The sequence below is a fragment of the Neopsephotus bourkii genome, unplaced genomic scaffold, assembly GCF_033783945.1.
Source record: "Neopsephotus bourkii isolate Nb327-2 ecotype Australia unplaced genomic scaffold, CSIRO-AGI_Nbou_v1 NB_1037, whole genome shotgun sequence".
Taxonomy (NCBI): Eukaryota; Metazoa; Chordata; class Aves; order Psittaciformes; family Psittacidae; genus Neopsephotus; species Neopsephotus bourkii.
In genome coordinates this window covers 3,439,952-3,458,708 of record NW_026901526.1, presented here as the reverse complement: position 1 = coordinate 3,458,708, position 18,757 = coordinate 3,439,952, and the positions used below count along the sequence as shown (strand labels likewise).

General features: G+C 38.4%; 1 protein-coding gene across 1 annotated transcript in view; it reads left to right on the top strand.

The window, feature by feature from the left end:
• The window catches only part of GRID2 (glutamate ionotropic receptor delta type subunit 2), a 581,701-nt gene that overhangs the window by 339,094 nt on the left and 223,850 nt on the right, over window positions 1-18,757 (top strand). The window contains exon 4 of the mRNA XM_061360976.1: window positions 13,974-14,027. Coding sequence (XP_061216960.1) covers window positions 13,974-14,027 — 54 coding nt within the window. The remainder of the gene's footprint in view (window positions 1-13,973; window positions 14,028-18,757) is intronic.

Here is an 18,757-nt window from a genome sequence, read left to right as displayed (position 1 = left end):
CATGCTCTGCCAGGGAGGAGGGGAAGCTGGGAGGAAGCAGAGACAGGACACCTGACCCACACTGAACAAAGAGATATTCCATACCACAGCACGTCATGCCCAGGGGGGAACTGGGAGTTACCCGGAAGGACAGGGGGTCTGTTGGGTCAGACTCGTTGTTCGGTGTGTGGTATTGTACTCCTTTCCCTTGCTATTTTCACTTATTGTTGTCATTGGTGGTAGCGGTGGTGATTTGTTTTGTACATTAGTTGCTAGACTGTTCTTATCTCAGCCCATGGGAGTTGCATTCTTTCGATTCTCCTCCCCATCCCTCTGGGAGCAGGGAATGGGGGGGGCAGCCCCTGGGGAAAGGGGGGGACTAACGTGGGCCTCGATTGCTTCCAGCCTGGCACCACTCACTGGGAGTAAGTGCACAAGTTGTCTGGCTGGGGTTAAACCACGACAGATGCTTGGCAAAAAATGTTTTTAAGGTGGGCAGGGAAGAAAAAGAAAGAGCCGCACCGTTGTCTTCTGTATATTTAACATTTTCCATGATACACATTCAACTAGATGTGTTAGGTTTCCTAACACATGCAAAAGGATTTGAGACCTTATTTCCCTATCACTAATAAAATAAACAGCATGCTGCCAATATAATCAGGGATGGATTTCCAAGGCACTCACATATAAAAACCTGAATGGAATGGGCAAGTTTTCAAAAGCACTCAGCATCCTGTAGCCCCTATCGAGGAAAATCTGGCCAACTTATGAATGCAGAGCTATTCGGAGGGTCTGGCCCTAAAATACTCCCTTTATACTCTTGGAAAAAAAGAAAGTGAACTAAGCTTTGCATTTTCAATTTGAATATATAAAACCGTTCTGTATGTTTAGTAGTTCTTAGATTTTTTTCAAAACTTTAAAAACAGCAGCACCCATACCAAGTAACAGAAAGCATCCACAAAAAACAGGTTAAATTGGCTGCTCTTAAGAAAACTGCTGTTTTGTCTTAGGTTTTTTTCTTTGCTTTCTTTTAAACAGTGTATTTTTTCACACTATCAAATAGCTTTCTGACACAGTTACCCTGTTCTTGTATTGCTTGTATTATTATTCTCCACCTCTTTCCTTCAGGTTCCTCCTTAAAGCCCATATTTTTCACCCTCTTCCTGACAGTGGTTTCCATCCTAATTAACTATTCTTCTTCTCATTTAAACTGGTGAAAAACAAGAGTAACTGCACTACAACCTGTAGAATTACTCCGGTGTAAAACCAGTTATGGATGAGAAGGGCAAGGTTATTTAAAATACTACCCTTACATGATTCCTTTACATGTTTTATTTGGGTCAATGTCCTTTTGCTGAGCTGTCAACCCATACTAATGCATACTGGGAAGGAATCTTGTTCCTCACAAGTGTATTTTTCTTTGCTCTTAACAGTTCACTGCTTACTAAAGAGATAATTTTATCTGGTTAATCATGATTCCCAATTAGAAACATTATATATATATTTCCATATTGGCAATGGGTTTAAAGAAATAGTAAATATGAATTTGCATATTTTATGTGAGATACAGAAAGAGCAAATGTTGAAAATACGACACATACCATTTTATCATCTGTATTTTTTTTCCTGCAGCCTCCAAAGCTCTCTTCACTTGAAGCCTAATTACCTAAAATATACATTAAGAATGATCCATTGTCAAACTGACATTTTTTTTTTTGCTTTACAATTTAAAGCCTAAAGTTAATGGCTGTTTGTCTGAGTGTCTCATGTCATGTTAACAGGTTGAAATATTTCTTCCTATTTGTAAGGCTTGGCAAAAACCTGTTGCTGTCCATTAAGTATGTAAGGGGTTAAATGTAGGAATTGAACTTTTAATTCCGCTTAGAAAAATAGCTTATGGATAAGGACAGAATAAATATAAACCTATGGAAAACCTTCATTAAACCTCAGTCTTCCGTGTTGAAAAATTCTCTTCTTGGTGGAGCTGCTTACAGAAAAGTCAAAATCAGCAAGGCAATTATTTTTCCTCTATTGCGGGTCTTGTCAACAGCCTTCACTCTACAGTGGGTTCTCTGAAAGGTTAACTCCTGAACATGTTCAAGTGTGGGAGTTGGCAAAGTGTTTAAAAAAATAACACGGCTGGGAAAAATCTCTGACTCCAGCTCTTAATTCATACAGGGGAGGAAATTTTGGGACTTCAGCATCGATTTAGGCTTATTTTGTTTGATTCTTCACAATCGGTGATGATGGTAACAAGTTTGATTGAAAGCCCATGTACAACCCAAATACTCAAGTTTTCTGCTTGGATTTCAGACTTCCAAACAGAATTCAGCTTTAAAAAAAACCCAAGCAAACAAAAAAAAAAAACAACAACAGAATATCAACAAAGGAAAACAACCACCACTACCAGCACAACAACAACAACAACAACAAAAAAAAACCAAATTATCAACAGAAAACAAACCACCAAAACAAAACAAAAACCAGATAAAGATCAGGAGATTGTCAGGTATCAATTTAGTACTATAGCTAGAATAAAATCTACTTAAGAAAGGAATATACAGGCAAGTGTACAACAGTAATGAATCTGAATTTCTGAATTAACTTGAGGGGTTTGAAATAAGCAGTTTCTAAGTAGGTACGTTATTGTTCATAATTATAGTACATTATAGTTACACTATGTGTTATATATGTTTTCATAGGATCATGGAACCTTAGAATAGTTAGGGTTGGAAAGGACCTTAAGATCATCTAGTTCCAACCCCCCTGACATGGGCAGGGACACCTCCCACTAAACCGTGTCACCCAAGGCTCTGTCCAGTCTGGACTTAAACACTGCCAGGGATGGAGCATTCACAGCTTCCCTGGGCAACCCATTCCAGTGCCTCACCACCCTAACAGTAAAGAACTTCTTCCTTATATCCAGTCTAAACTTCCCTTGTTTAAGTTTGAACATTCCTTTCCTCCATTGTATCAATCAAACCACACAGCTTGGTGTCATCAGCCAACTTGCTGAGGGCACACTTAATCCCAGTGTCCATGTCAGTGACAAAGATGTTGAACAAGACCAGTCACAATACCGATCCCTGAAGGACACCACTCATTACTGGTCTCCAGCTGGACATTGAGCCATTGACCACAACTCTTCACATGTGGCCATCCAGCCAGTTCTTCATCCACCGAGTGGTCCACCTATCAAATTGATGTCTCTCCAATTTAGAGACAAGGATGTCTTACAGGACAGTGTCAAATGCTTTGCACAAGTCCAGATAGATGACATCAACTGCTCTACCCTGTCCATCAGTTCTGTAGCCCCATCTTAGAAGGCCACCAAGTTGGTTAGGCAGGATTTTCCCTTAGTGAAGCCATGCTGGCTGTCACCAAGCACCTTGTTGTTTTTCATGTGCCTTAGCATGCCTTCCAGGAGAATCTGCTCCAAGATTTTGCCAGGCACAGAAGTGTGATTGACTGGTCTGTAATTCCCCAGGTCATCCATTTTCCTATTCTTGAAAACGGGAGTTATATTTCCCTTTTTCCAGTCATTGGGAACTTCACCTAACTGCCATGATTTCTCAAATATGATGAGCAGTGACTTAGCAACTTCATTCGTCAGCTCCTTCAGGACCCGCGGATGGAGTTCATCAGGTCCGATAGACTTTGCACGTTCAGCTTCTTAAGATGGTCTCGAACCAGATCCTCTCCTGCAGTGGGCCTAGGGTCTTCATTGTCACAGTCCCCATGTCCGCCTTCCAAGACTTGGGTGGTGTGATCAGAGCATTTGCCGGTGAAGAATGAGGCAAAAGTCATTAAGAACCTCAGCCTTCTGCAAATTCAGGGTAGCCAGTTCTCCTGATAGCTTCTAGAGAGTGCCCACATTGTCCCTATCCTCTTTTATTCACAACGTACCCATAGAATCCCTTCCTGTTATCTTTAACATCCCTAGCCAAATTTAATTCTAACTGGGCCTTAGCTTTCCTAACCTGGTCCGTAGCTTCCTGGACAACATCCCTGTATTCTTCTCAGGCCACCTGTCCTTGCTTCCACCTTTTGTAAGCCTCTTTTTTCCTTTGAAGTTTCCTCAGCAGTTCCTTATCCATCCAAGGAGGTCTCCTAACCCTCCTTCTGCACTTCCTTCTAGTTGGGATGCAACACTCCTGAGCTTGTAGTAGGTGATCCTTGAATATAAACCAACAGTTTTGGGCCCCCCTGCCCTCTAGGGCTATATCTCATGGAATTAAGCAGGTTCCTGAAGAGGCCAGAGTCTGCTCCCTTGAAGTCCAGGGCAGTGAGCTTGCTGCACGGTCTTCTCACTGTCCTGAGGGTCTCAAACTCAACCATCTCATGATAGCTACAACCGAGGCTGCCCTGGAGTGTCACATTTCCAACCAGCCTTTCCCTGTTGGTGAGCCTGAGGTCAAGCATGGCACCTCTCCTTTTTGGCTTCTCTATTACTTGCAGAAGGAAATTCCCTTCCACACAATCGAGGAACCTCCTGGATTGCTTATGCGGGGCCACTCTGTCCCTCCAACAGATATCAAGGTGGTTGAAGTCCCCCATCAGGACATATATATATATATATATATATGTTATAGTTACATTATATGTTATGGTACATCATGTTATAGTACATTATTTTCATTGAGAATACTATTTTTTTGTTTTCTAGCAACTGTTTTCCACTGCAGTAGTATAATGTGCTCATGGTCTTGAGTTAAAGCCAAGTAGTTTCAGAGCAGATCTGTGGTGGATTTTTGGTTTTGGTTTGGGTCTTTTTTTTTCAGAATGGATATTACAAATACTTTCTAAAAGGATAATTGGATTATAGATCAAAAAATAAATTTGGAAATAGCAGAAAAGTGACTCTAAGAACAGAATAATCCTTAAAATGAAAGATGCTTAAATTATTTATAGGTATTGTTTTAACATTATTATTATTGTTTTAAACCTATAGTCTACAGGCTGACCTCAGAGGAAGATGTATGGCTTCAGGGTCCTATAAAATAAATACATTGTTAGCTTTTCTCAACAATGAAGGAAATGAAAAATTCAAAAGGGACATTTCTACCAGACAGAAGGTTTTGGTTTTTTTTTTTTTTATCCTCAGTACAAGCCTATGGTCATACTCACTGAAGTATTAATGCTGTGTTTATTCACTTTTATTGAACATTTAACCATTGACTTGTTTTCTTTAGTATGGGGCTGATTTCTTTACTTGAACTACCTCAATCTCTTAGTCTTAGGGCAAGGGAGATGAAGTCTTCCCTGGAGCTTTACTTGTTTCAGACATAATTAGAATGGCAAGCCAACTCAATATAAAGCTAATTATTTAGGGGAATAACACAATACTTTTGTTTAAAAGTATCACCTTTTGAAATAAATCTGAAAAAAAAGGGAAAACTAATCAAGTACTTCAACTATTTCTTTCTTTTTCAAGAAATACACTCTATGAGACAAGCAAATTAAGCCATGTCAGTCATCTCACCTGTCCTTAGGAGGAACCTAGAAAACATCTTTCCCCCAAGTGCTATAGAAGCTTGCTTTTATTGTTGGTAACTAGATGACTAGTGGCCTAGGGATTTTTCTGTCAGGTTTCACCCAATGTATTCGGCTTTTTGCTTAGAAGGAACTTGAGGGAAAAGAATGCTAGAAAGAGACAATTCTCCATAAGAACAAAAATAGGTACTGCCATGCATGGTCTTTTTCCCTCTCAAGAGTCAAAATGGATAGAGATTAAAATTAGATTCCAAAAATATTACCTTCAGTGAAGAGAGATTTTTATGAGCTTTAGTTTCTGGTGTGCAAGAATGAGCTTTATAAATCAGCAGCTGATTTCCCTACTGAGAAGCTCAAAGGCTAAGAGCAGAGACACAGAACAGGTCTTGCTGTGGCACCAGCAAGAAGAAATGGTGTAGATACCCTGATAAAATTATGATGATTTAATGAACTAGCAGCTAGAAATAAAAAACAAGGGGGAAGGGGATGAAGAAAGAGAGGTGGGCATGGGCAGAGGTGGACACACACAATTAAAAACTTGGAGAGAAGCTCAGGATTTCCATGCACGAGTCATGCAGTGTTTGTTTAGCTCAGTATGACATACTAAATAGAATTTAGCTCAGTACAACATACTCAAGAATTTATTTTTCCAAACTTAGTTAAGGTAGCCTTCAATTTATCCCCTAACATTCTTACTACTACCCATACAATACCTATTTAATAGTCTAAGTTTTCATATTTTGCTTTACTTGAGAAGCTGTCAGTACTACACAAGACTGCTCTAGGTGCCCAAACTAATCAAATTGCATCTCTTCAGTTAAAGAAAATGTTAAGAAATGGCCTCTGGCTTCTATTTGTTTTATTGTTTTATGTTTGGCATTTGTTTTGTTTTGTCTGCAAGGGGAAGGGGTTCTGTCTCACATATATGTACAGGAAGCCTGTTTTTTTTATCATATCTTAGTGATCAGCAAATTTCTTTGTCCCTGGGAGAGAAAATTATGTTGAGTCATATATTCAGCTATAAAATAGCAGTGGTCATTCCAAGAGGTTGGTCTGGGAAAAGACATCATCAACAAATCTAGTGGTACTGGAACAAAGCAATTTACCAGTCTTCCAGCTGGAACAGCGGAGTTCAGATTAGAAGACCACATAAATGGGACATATTGTAGACAGAAGATGTTTGGAAGAGGTTAGCACGGACTTTGTGTCCCAGCTGAACTCTGGGAAAAGCTAACTTTCTAAATCACTTTCTAAATTATGTCAACACTAGCCATTTCCAAAGCAAAGGATTACACAATGCCATCTGTTGGCTTTTGTGGGAAGAAAAACACATCAAATGGTGATGGTCCAGCAGAATGAGGTTCATAGTCACTACTGTAGGAAGGCCAGCCATGGCAGCTGGGTGGCTTGCTGTAGAGCAGTCCCAGCTGCAGCAAAGGTAAAACTGGAGCCCAGGAGCTCTCCCCTATGTGTCAAATAGCAGATACTTGAGATGGCCAGATTTTGTGTGGATCTTTTTATGCATGCAACATTACTGCTCATTAGATGTTTGCAAGACTTGTCTGACTTGTTGCATGTGTGTGGAGATTAATTTGCAAATACAGACGTTTCCTTTGTAAGGGTTCTGATCTCTGTCTTGTAGGTTGACCCACACCTGTGGGCCCATATGTATGAGAAAGAAGGCATGTAGAGAACCTTTTACATCATTTTCCATTAAATTACATGCCCTTTTTGTTGGGAAACTGGTTTTCTTGCCTGCTTATTATTGCACAGATGAAAAGCTTACATTCTGGCACTACTGTTGGTTTATTTGTTTTAGATTGTCTTGCATTTATCCCATTCAAAGGTTAAAATGTAAAATGTTGAAGTAGTTGTGATAAATTGTCAGCCTCTTCCAAAGATTCAGAAATTCTGGAGTTACTGCCAGTGACAGATGGTTTGTCCTTGCTCATCACTTGTCTCCTTGACAGCATTTTTCTGCTCTCTGCAAAATCTCCTTTGGTGTGTAGTTGAATTCTTTTAAAAAAAGAGAATTATTTTCTACTTCATCCAGATTCTTGCTCATCAGTTCAATAGCATCTGTGTTTGACTAAGCAGAACACCTTCCTCATGAAGCAGAAGTTTCATTTATTTTTAGGGTGGTAGGAGAACTGCTGGTGTTTGACATGAACACATTTCTAAAGTTACAAAGATGTTAAGAATGGTCTTTTATATCTATTGTGGTGGATTTCTATGATGGCGTATGAACGGCACTGCGTACTCGACGGGCTGTATCATTTGCTGCAAGACTTATGCAACTAATGACACAATGTTTTCAAATACTCCGATGTGAACTCAGTCTGAGCAGTGGTTGAGTGTACAGAGAGTGAATTTCTTTTTCAGTTTTTCTGCAGTTTTATGAAGTCTATTTGAGAACTGGCCTGCTAACTTGCTGCTTTGATTCTTAGTACTGGAGAATTACATGATATCACGTTAAAAACAACTAAATGCTAACAGCCTAGAGATAAAAAAATGCTGAATTCAGAAAAAAGTTGTTTTCTGAAGTTGTTAGCTGTATTGGCTGTCCTCTGCTTATTCTTTGACACCAATTTAGTTGTGTAAGACAGGAATGTTTGAGTTGCTACGGGCATTAAGCTGCAAGACTCAAGCTCCCCCGTTCACAATGGCATTCATCTGCTTATGTATATTCCTGCACAGTGAAGGTAATCAATGGCACAGAAGAAATGCCATCTCAAGAGCATAAATATATATTTTTAGTATTGCTTCAAATATTTACTGTTTCAGTAAAAAAAAAGCAGCCTGAACTGCACAACAGTTGATACGGAATTCGTAAGTTTTTGCTTCTTTTAGCTAGTTCCAATGTGATTCATCACAATTAAGAAAACAAAATACATTTGGAAGCACAAAAGCAGACATTTTGGCTTGGGCCAAAAAATGTTTCAGTGTCTTATTTCCAAAGATGGCTGTACGGGAATATCTGAGGGTGAGCAGTTATGTTTAGCTTTAGAGAGCTTTCTGCATTGAATACAGCTTTGTGTGTTTAGTAACCTACAGCTGAATCCTTGCATGATTTCTCCTAGAGGAAGTGTGAAGAGGATTTATCAAGTATGTGCATGGTTTTCTTTGTTTTGGAAAGGGTCAACTATCCTCAATTCTATATCTCAAGGATTTTGGTGTTCAACCCTCATTATGAATGCACACTCATTTTTCTCAGTTTTAGCTTAAGAGATGAGCTGTATAAACAATATGCTTACCTGCCTTCTATCTTATATGGAAATTTCCAATCTGTCCCTTGCCTTTCAGGAGCACAAAGAGCTGCTTCCTGTCGCAGGGCCAGCAGAACCAGTAGATGAATCTGAAACTTGCTTTGTATTCACGTGCTTTGTGTCTTGAAGCCCCTACTTCCTACACACCCCCATCAAATTGCTTTATTGCTTCTAATGTACAGGCTATCAGATTCTTTTTCATTACTGCCCTTATGCCCTTGCAAGCATTATTTTGTACATTCATTATTCCCCGGCACAGATCAGAAGTTCATGCCAGCTCACCTGATACGTATGCAGATGTGAATTTCAACTAGAAAAAAATCATCACTCACATAACTTATATGTGTTTTAACTTTCTGATCATATTAGTCATAGAAACTTTCTACACAACTGCATTATATATTTTTATTGAAGTTGTGTTACATTCTTTTTTTAGGTTATGATCCATTTTAGGCAGAACCAGCAGTGTTCTTTTGTGGTTGGTTTTGGATTTTTTTTCTTTACTTTAATCATCTTGTTTGTTGTCATCCCTTCCAAGTGAATATGTAGTGGCTTTTCTAAGTAAACAAAACAGCAGATTCAGTAGGCAGACAAGGGCATTGAGGAGCATTGTGTCATGACTGTAAAGGCTTAACTATGTCTAAGTAATAACTGCTTTACTGACGAATAATTGGATGTAGGCTGTGTTGCTGCTGGCTTTAAGTATTTTTATATGTTTATTTATTTGGACTGATTAATATATTCTTGAACTTGTAAACTCATGCTAAGTAACTACTGATCAAGAGTATCTTCTGACTGCAAGATTATGTATATGATTACTGTTAGTGTTTGAAGAAAACTTTATGATTGAATGACCTTTTCCTGCAAGCATCAAAAGTGAAGGTTTACATAGCATTGTAATTATTTCCTGTAAAACAGTGTAGGTGTCTGTGCATTATTTTGCCCTGAAAACCATAGAAAGCACAACTGGAAAAGATCATGAGCTTATTAATGATGATAATAATAGTATAAGCAATTAATGCAGACATACAGTGTGCACTGCCTAACTTCAGTGTCACTTACAATGGACAATGTAGGCCATACAGGGAGAAGAGATGTTCAGAAGTGAGGGAACTGAGATGCAGCACCATGATCCTGCTGAAACGGACAGCTTTTTTAAGAGTGCTGTCAGTGGGGCTAGGATTTCATCAAGTAAGACCAAACTACCTAAGGGTGAAAAGGTGTCCTTGAAATCTAAACCTAATGGTGAGTCCCAGTTTAGATATAGATTTCTATTTCATCAAATAAAATAAAATGTGAAAATTTGAAAAACCCCTAGCAACTTTCTCAGGGCATCATTTGTCATCTTTTTAAGCAACCACTGTCAATACTAACACAAGCTTTGGGTGGACAGGCTAAGGAAAATGCCAAAAAGCAGCTTTTTTTTTCAGGCAGACTGAAAGAGAAAGTGAATTCTTAAACCAGTGGCTATTCCTGGACCATCTAAACTTAGAATATCTTCGTTTTAATGTCTCTGAGTACATTACAAGTTCATCTCAATTAGACATAAGCTTTTAAAAAATGGCTTTAATATCAACTAGATTCATGAATGCATAAACTATAATGTATAAAACATGATCTTTCTGCTGAGGAGTTTCAAGTGAAGCTAAAAAATGAATGCATTTCATTTTATTGTTTGCAAGTTGTGAATAAATCTGTCACAGGTAGCCTGACATGTTTGAAATCAAGAGTGACTTGTGAGACCAGTAAGCCCTTTCCAGAGCCTGGCTAAAGCAGTCTGTGGGTTGTACATAATAAAAACAATGATGCTTAGAACCCTACCCCTTTTAAAAAAGCCTTGTTTAATTGGAATTTGAGGGCCTGGGCAAGGTAGATACACAGAACCAAGTATTTATAAAGAAACTAAATTAATTGAAACCAAAATTTTAATGGAAGATAAAGTGCATTAAAATCTGATCAGCTGAAACTTCAGACACAAAGAAGAAGTCTTTTACTCTGTTATTAAAAAAAAAAAAATCAAAAAACAACAAACAAACAAACAAAACCATAAAAAGTCAATTTTCATTTTGTGGATTCCTTCATTCTGAAGTTTATGTTGACTGCCGTTTTGAAACAAGGAAAGATCTTAGCAACTCTTCGTGGAAAATAATTATCTTTGTCATTCCCCTAACACCACTAGGAGCCTTGACTCTGAGGGCATCCCTCTGGCAGGCTGCCTTGGAGCCACAGGTGTCTTAGAAGACCTTGTCCTGAGCAAAGTAGTTAAGGCAGGGCAAGTATTGCCAGTGGGACATCTTGGAGCCACAAGTTAGGAGGGACTAGGCTGCTAGGAACCTGACAAGAAGCCAGAAAATACGTCAGATGTTCTGTTTTAGGTGGGGTTTTGGAGTTTGGTTTTGTTTTGTTTTATTGTGTTTTAATTCTGATTGCTTTCAGCAGAAACGTCTGTAGATTGACTGGCAGAATTGTCTGCTTGATTATCGTATGGAAAATTTAAATGGCTTCCCTTGTGTTGTAGATGGGATAAACTTCCTATGCTTGGGAACTTTATATAAGGAGCAAATGCTTCCCTGAGAAATTTCTTACTATCCAGTCCATTTTTAAACTTTCTGTGTTCCTGAATGTGTTTGTCTTCCAACTGCCTTGGTATGAGACATCTGATTAGAAGAGCCATGCTCAGTTTAACCATCCTGGCTGAGCCTTTTGTAATGCCTCTCATCACTTATTCAGTGATCTTACTCAGAAACTTACTCAGTTTCTGTCATAGAATTATAGAATAGTTAGGGTTGGAAAGGAGCTTAAGATCATCAAGTTCCAACCCCCCTGCCAAGGGCAGGGACACCTTACACTAAACCATGTCACCCAAGGCTACGTCCAACCTGATCTTGAACACTGCCAGGGATGGAGCATTCACAACCTCCCTGGGCAACCTATTCCAGTGCCTCACCACCCTAACAGGAAAGAATTTCCTCCTTATATCCAATCTAAACTTCCCCTCTTTAAATTTTAACCCATTACCCCTTGTGCTATCACTACAGTCCCTAATGAAGAGTCCCTCCCCAGCATCCCTATAGGCCCCCTTCAGATACTGGAAGGCTGCTATGAGGTCTCCATTCAGCCTTTTCTTCTACAGGCTGAACAGCCCCAACTTTCTCAGCCTATCTTCATACAGGAGGTGCTTCAGTCCCCTGATAATCCTCTTCATCCTCCTCTGGACTTGTTCCAACAGTTCCATGTCCTTTTTATGTTGAGGACACCAGAACTGCACAAGATACTCCAGGTGAGGTCTCATGAGAGAGAGTAGCGGGGCAGGATCACCTCCTTTGACCTGCTGGTCATGCTCCTTTTGATGCAGCCCAGAATACTGTTGGTTTTCTGGGCTGCAAGTGCACACTGCCGGCTCATGTTCATTTTCTCATCGACCAGAACAGAGTTTCCAGTCTTGCCTATCATTCTACTGAATAAGCAGTGACCCCCAATTCTAATGGCCTCTGAATTAATAATGAAGGTTATCAGTATGGGATCTTTCGCTGCTCTTAAGATTTATGGCCAGATAAATTGTTTTCCTTTGGACATGTGTCCTGGATTCAGCAGTAGCAGACATTTTTATCCTTCTTAGTAGCTGGTGCAGGGCTGTGTTTTTGACTTTCAGTCCAGGAACAGTCCTGATAACACCAATGTTTTTAGCAGAGACAGGACACCTGACCAAAACTAGCCAAAGGGGTATTCCATACTGCAGCAATTCATGCCCGGTATATAAACTGGGTGCAGTTATCTGGAAGGGTGAGTTCACTGCTCTAGTAGGGCTGGGTATCAGTCAGCCGGTGGTGAGCGGTTGTGTGCTCTCCCCTTGTTATTTCCCTTATCATTATTATTATTGGTGGCAGCAGTAGTGATTTGTGTTATAGCTTAGTTACTGGACTGCTCTATCTCAGGCCGTGGGAGTTACATTCTTTCAATTCTCCTCCCCATCCCTCTGGGATGCAGATGGGGCAGTGAGCGAGTGGCTGTGTGGTTCTGAGTTACTGTCTGGGCCTAAACCATGACAACATGCACATTTTAAGTTGCAATCATCCTTGGCAACTGCTGTTTGTGTTGGTCAGTATTAGAAGCCAAATATGACTGCTGTGCAATGGTCCAAGTAATAACACTCAGCACTAGTCCTCTATTTTACATTAAAACCTTTTTTCACCCAAACCTTTGCACCCAAACCTTTTTTCAATTTTTCAGTTTTTTATGTGTTGGATTCAATGCACTTTTAAGAATCTAGTAGTTTTGAATTGTGAATCAAGGTGAACATGGTGATTATACAAATAAAACAGGATTAATTTGGGTTTAAAACTATTTCAAGGTCAATGATAATTCAATTTCATTTAAAAAAAATTAGAAGAATGTAAAGGTGTCCAGCTTTCCCTGTAGATTTTTTTCTGGGCTCCTTCCTGTCGCTGATTTCTTTCCTAGCTAATGAAAGCAGACCCAATATATTTTTCCCTGCTTACTGTTTCCACTGTGAAGGTGAATCAAACATAACTCGACACAAACTGTAGTGGATTCAAGGAGGGAAAGAATAGGGCTGAGTGAAAGATGAGTTAGGAAGTACATTTTAAGTCCAGCATGTAAACAACCCTTGGAAATAATTTTCAGCAAAGGAAAGATCATGTGTGAGAGAGGCCCTCTGTGCATGGAGCCTGGGGAAGGTGGTCATTCACCATTCCTGTGAAAGCCCTCTTTTTCAAGAGAACCCTTCCCCCCAGCAATTTTGCATTTCTGTGAACCCCACCATTTATGGTATGGGTTTATTTGATTTGGGTTTGGGTTGGGTTTTTTAATTCACAGGCTTTGAGGGTAGCTATACACTGAAAACACCTTAGGGGCATGAACTACAGAAATCTAACAAGAGTTACTTGATACTAATTTTCTGCCTTTCTCTCTGTTGCTCCCTCTCAACACATAATGCTAAGGCAAAAACAATTTCATTTTCTCCTCATTCAACTGAAACACATTCTTTTCTTTGATGTCAGCAAGGAAATGTTTTTTTTCCAAGTTTAATTAGCAAGTCAAACAATAACACATATGCTTCTGCAGAATTTTTTAAAGATTCTCCAGCCTCAGTTGAGTAACAGGTCTTAGAGAGCATGTGCTTCGTGTTTTGTCATTTGCAGAGAGAATCCACTTAATTTTTTTCCTGGCTTTCACAAGCAAGCTGACTGATAGCTGGTTTGTTCTCTATTTCAGGTCGTGGAGACTAATTTGGTTGCTTTCGACTGTCACTGGATCATTATAAATGAGGTAACTGTCAAGTGAACATTGTTGTGCACCATGAATCCTGTATGAATGTTTCTGAAGGAAAAAAAAAAAAAAGAAGAAAATTAAATTGAAATTCTATTTTTTAAACTGTGAAATAGGTTCTTCCATGAATGCTTGTCAGCTAAAATATGGCAAGTCAGTATATGAAGTCGCTTTCTATATAAGACATTGAACAACACAGTTCATAGATTTGACGACATTCTCATTTTTCATTTGTTTTATGAAAAGCAGAACCCTTGAATTCCCTGGGGAATCTCTGTTGGGGAAAATAAAAAAACAAACTGCTTTCTAAGCATTGTTATTTGCACATTGCAGCAGATTAAATGGCAGCGCAATCGAAGTGGTTACCACTTAATTGCCTTCTTTACTCCAAAACTCTTCCTCTGGGCTGTGGTCCCATCATTTAGGAGAGCTGAATCATGTACACAGAGAACCATACATTGTCCCTTATTAGTTTTATAGTCTTACATGTGAAACGGGTGAAAGCCACAATTAACTTCATTCTGACAAACTGCTGTAAACTCTAGCCATTAAAATCTCTGTATTTTGTTTAGTCATTTGTGCTGTCTATTTTAAAGAATGTGAACATGTTTAATGCCATCTCTGCTTAATCTGCTTCTGGACGTAAATCCATATTCCCACCTAAGTAACTTACTTTTAACATGCATTTCAAAATGTTAATAATCTCAGTATTTTGCAAACACAGAAATGAGTTTAACAATAAATAAGATTTGTAGGTAAGGTTATGGAAAGTATCATGTTTTGTCCTGTTTTTCCTTATTATGTTCAAATTACAACAGAAACTTGAATATTTCCTGAATGGTGAAAGTTGCATAACGTTGCTTGCTTATGGCAACATTTTACTAGCTCAGTAATGAGGTTACAGCGCCCCCACTAAATCAGTGCAAGATTTGGAAATGCAGTTATTTAGGGGCCCCTTACTGTGTGGTGTGTAACATATATATCTTCATACCCAAGTCCATTTGATGTGGTTGTCCATTTGCTGTTGATGACCTCAGAGCTATGTCCATTTTGTTGCTTACATGAATCTTTGACAATTTAGATATCTGTGTGTGCCCATATTGGCTAAATCAGACTCTTGATTAAGTAGTTGTAACACTGCTTCTCTGTCCTCCTAATTTCAAAATTTTAGGTGATTTATTACAGTCAAAGTGCATTGTTTGGCAAAATCCACATAGGATTCAAATAATTGATATACCAAAATAGGATTGAATTGATTTCCTTTTCCATCACTGTGCTAAGGGGATACAACACCCTTGCAGAGTATAGTAATAAAGAAGGAAATAGAATTATAGAATCATAGAATAGTTACCACCTTCAGTTTTGTGATCAGGAATCTGCTTAGGCTTTTCGAGCTAACATCTGTTATTTTAATTGCTCACTCTAAATGCTGTAATGCCTGGAAAGCGTTCCTTAATTTTTACAGTCCCATTAGTTGTTATTTAATGTAACACAGCAGATTTGCTTGAAGAATCTGTATCATAATAGCAATGCATGTGTAGGAGGAGGGGAGTTGTTCCTATAAAATGAAAGGATTCATAATTTTCTAAAGCAGAATACATTGTATTAGACCTTTGCAAATAATACAAATCGCCTCTGATCAGTGCAGTCAGCTGAGGAAAATAATTATTCCTGTTTCTTCAGAGCCTTAAAGCAGATGGTGCAATTCTTTATTTAAAATTTGCACGAGTCATAGATTTGAATGTAGTGATGATCAAATATGCCTTAAAAAAAACATTACAATGGATTTCTAACACTCTGTCTCTTTCTGCTTGTTTCTTTTCCTCTTCGCAATAGTAAATATAACTTCAAAATACCAAGATAGTAAAAATATATATGTACTATGACTTAAATCACAAGTGTATAGTAAGCTTAGATTTTATTTAATGAACTAAAAATGGTGCATTTGTATGATTTTCAGCACTTTCTTTTGCTCTTTTTAAATGAAAGAAATGTCTTTTTTATTTTAAATTCATGCATCTCAAGTGTTTTCCTTCATTAAACAGTCAGGGTTATCTTACTATGCCCATTGCTGCCACCAGTTCTCTATTACCATTGTTTACTCCAGGACAGCCCAAAATACATTGCACTGCCTACAGTTATCCTACAGGAAGTGAAAATATTAATGCTACTCTACAAAGGATTGATTGGATTTCATCTGCAATAATGTGCACAATTATGACCAGCTCTATTAAAATTACAATGGAACTGGTGCACAAAAAAGCTGATTTGTGTGAGAAGAGGCTGAAAAGGTTGGCTTGATTAGCCTATGAAAACAAAGACTGAAAGAGGATATGCTCTCTGTTTATAAACACAGAGAGAGAATGAATAAATGCATCACTGTCAAGGTCCAGAGGACAGGGTTGGCACAAAAACAAATGAGTTCAACTTGGTCATGAATAAATTCAGATCAAAAGTTAGTAAAAGGTTTCTAATTACCAAAGACATCAGTCTGGAAAAACTCCTTCTTTGAGGGAAAAGAAAATCAAAACAAACAAAAAAAAAAACAAACCCACAAAACAACCCCCAAACCAACCAAATAAAAAGCCCCAACAGACTTTTTTAAAGAACAGTTTATGGAAAAAGATCCAACAGGTTTGCCCATCATAGCACAAGAGATGACTGGGAGACACACAGGGTTGTATTCAAAGGCTGCTTTCAGATGAACACATTTTTTCTAGGGGAGGGCTGGTCCTTGGCTGATGAATTCATCTAGTTCCACCATGTTTCAACCCAATGCACTCCACCGTGAAGAAAAGCATAAAGCATAACTATCTTTTAAGCCCAAGAAGCTAGGTCAGGTCCTAAAATCACAACTCAGTTCTAGGAGCTCACATAATTCTACATTTTAATATGGATAATAGAATGATAATAGCATTATAGGTTGATTTGAACCCTTACATTTTCCAGTGGTGATGGCAGGTCAGGTGTGAAATGCCCCTCTCTCTGGTGCAGATCAGTAACCAAGCTGCCAGCTCTTTCTTTTTCAAAGGTGAGAGCAAATGGACAGGCTGGCTTAGCCCTGTTATCTCCAAACTCCTGTTTTTTTTCCTCTGTGAAATCTAAAATTGATTTCTCCTTGTCCTATCAATTTTCTTCTTTTTTTGCATCATACTCTTCAGAACCTAAGGAACATAAAGGAGATGTAGAGAGCAAATTATTATGAAGTTCAAGATCTCCCTTTACTTGTCTTGGAACTTCATCTAGTTATGCCTTTTGCATAGCTACTTCTCTTTGGAAAGTGCTGAGAAATTCAGGAAGGGCATAGCACAAATGTGGCAGCCCATTAGCCATCCTCAAAAGGGTGTAGAGTGCCCACCCTTTCCTGCTGTGCCTCCTGCTCTCTGCTGCTGGCTTTTGGAGGAAGAAACACTCTCCTCTCTTGAGTGTCTTGAAGAATGTGATGAAGGCATGACATGTACTGAAAAACAGGGCATGTCCAGTATATGATAAAAATACTGGAATAATCTTGGACCCAAGTTAAGATGTCTCCATAAGCAAGTATTGCTGCCTTTGGTTGATGTTTATGACAAGACCGAATACATTCTTCCCCTTCATGCCTCTGCCTACTTGTGCAGTTGCTCTGTGGTGAATGGTCTCTGCCTATGCTGCTTATCTTAAAATAATGAGAATGAAAACTGAACAGCAGTGTATATTAGGCCTTGCTTACAACTGGAGTCTCTGCCTGGTATTTTGCTGTGATCCTCTTCAGTTCCTTTTCCTAATTCATCTGCAAAGACCTATTAATTTAAAATAGCACTTCTTTCCTTATTTATTTGCCTACTCAGATGAAACGTACATCTGATTTTATCTTTGTTCCATTTCAAATAGAACAACCTTGCCTTTAGTCCAAGTTCAGACCAACAAAAGAAAGCTTTGAAACTATGTATTGAACTTCTGATTAAAAATAAATAAATAAATAAATCAAAACCACATAATCTAACCTAAATTTATACAGGTGCCAACTCAGTTCAGCTTGGCCAACTCTGTAATAGTTTTTTACATTTGGTCCTTGTGTAACAGATCATCTGCCATTATTATATCATTATACTGTATCTTCCTTTGAAGTGCAAATGAAAATTGTTTCCTCTCATACAATAGTCGCTTTATATAGTTTTCTTAAGTCAGATCCAAAATTCAAGAATGAGAGATGATGTTGGAGAGTCATTATATAAAAGGCTTGTCACTCAGTCAATGCCAAGTATTAAAAAAATGACAAAGAAAGATATAGCAAATTACTCAAGTTGAATTTTTCTTTGCATGGCATTGCTTTGTTGTTAACCTAAAATCTGAATATATGATATGATCAGTGGCATTCACAGCATTTTAAAATAATAGCTGTTATTAATCTATTGATGTATGTACCTCCTTGGCAATCAGACAAAAATCTCTTTGGTGTTTTGATTCTTTTATTAGCTCCCAAGTGATGTGTAAAACTGTGAGGTAGCAACCTAAAGGTTAAAATGAGAACACTCTAATTAAAATGTACCAAAAATGCTGAGTATAGAAAAAACCCACACTTTTGAAGCAGAAAAGATAAATGTTTGAGCAGCTGAAAGTCAAAATCCCTTTTAAAGTATTACTTAGCAATATAACATGGCCATGCAAGTATCAGGCTTTACATTATTAGAATAAGTCTAATAGTCTTGCTGTCACAGTTTGGGCACGGTGTATAATGAAACCAGGCAAAC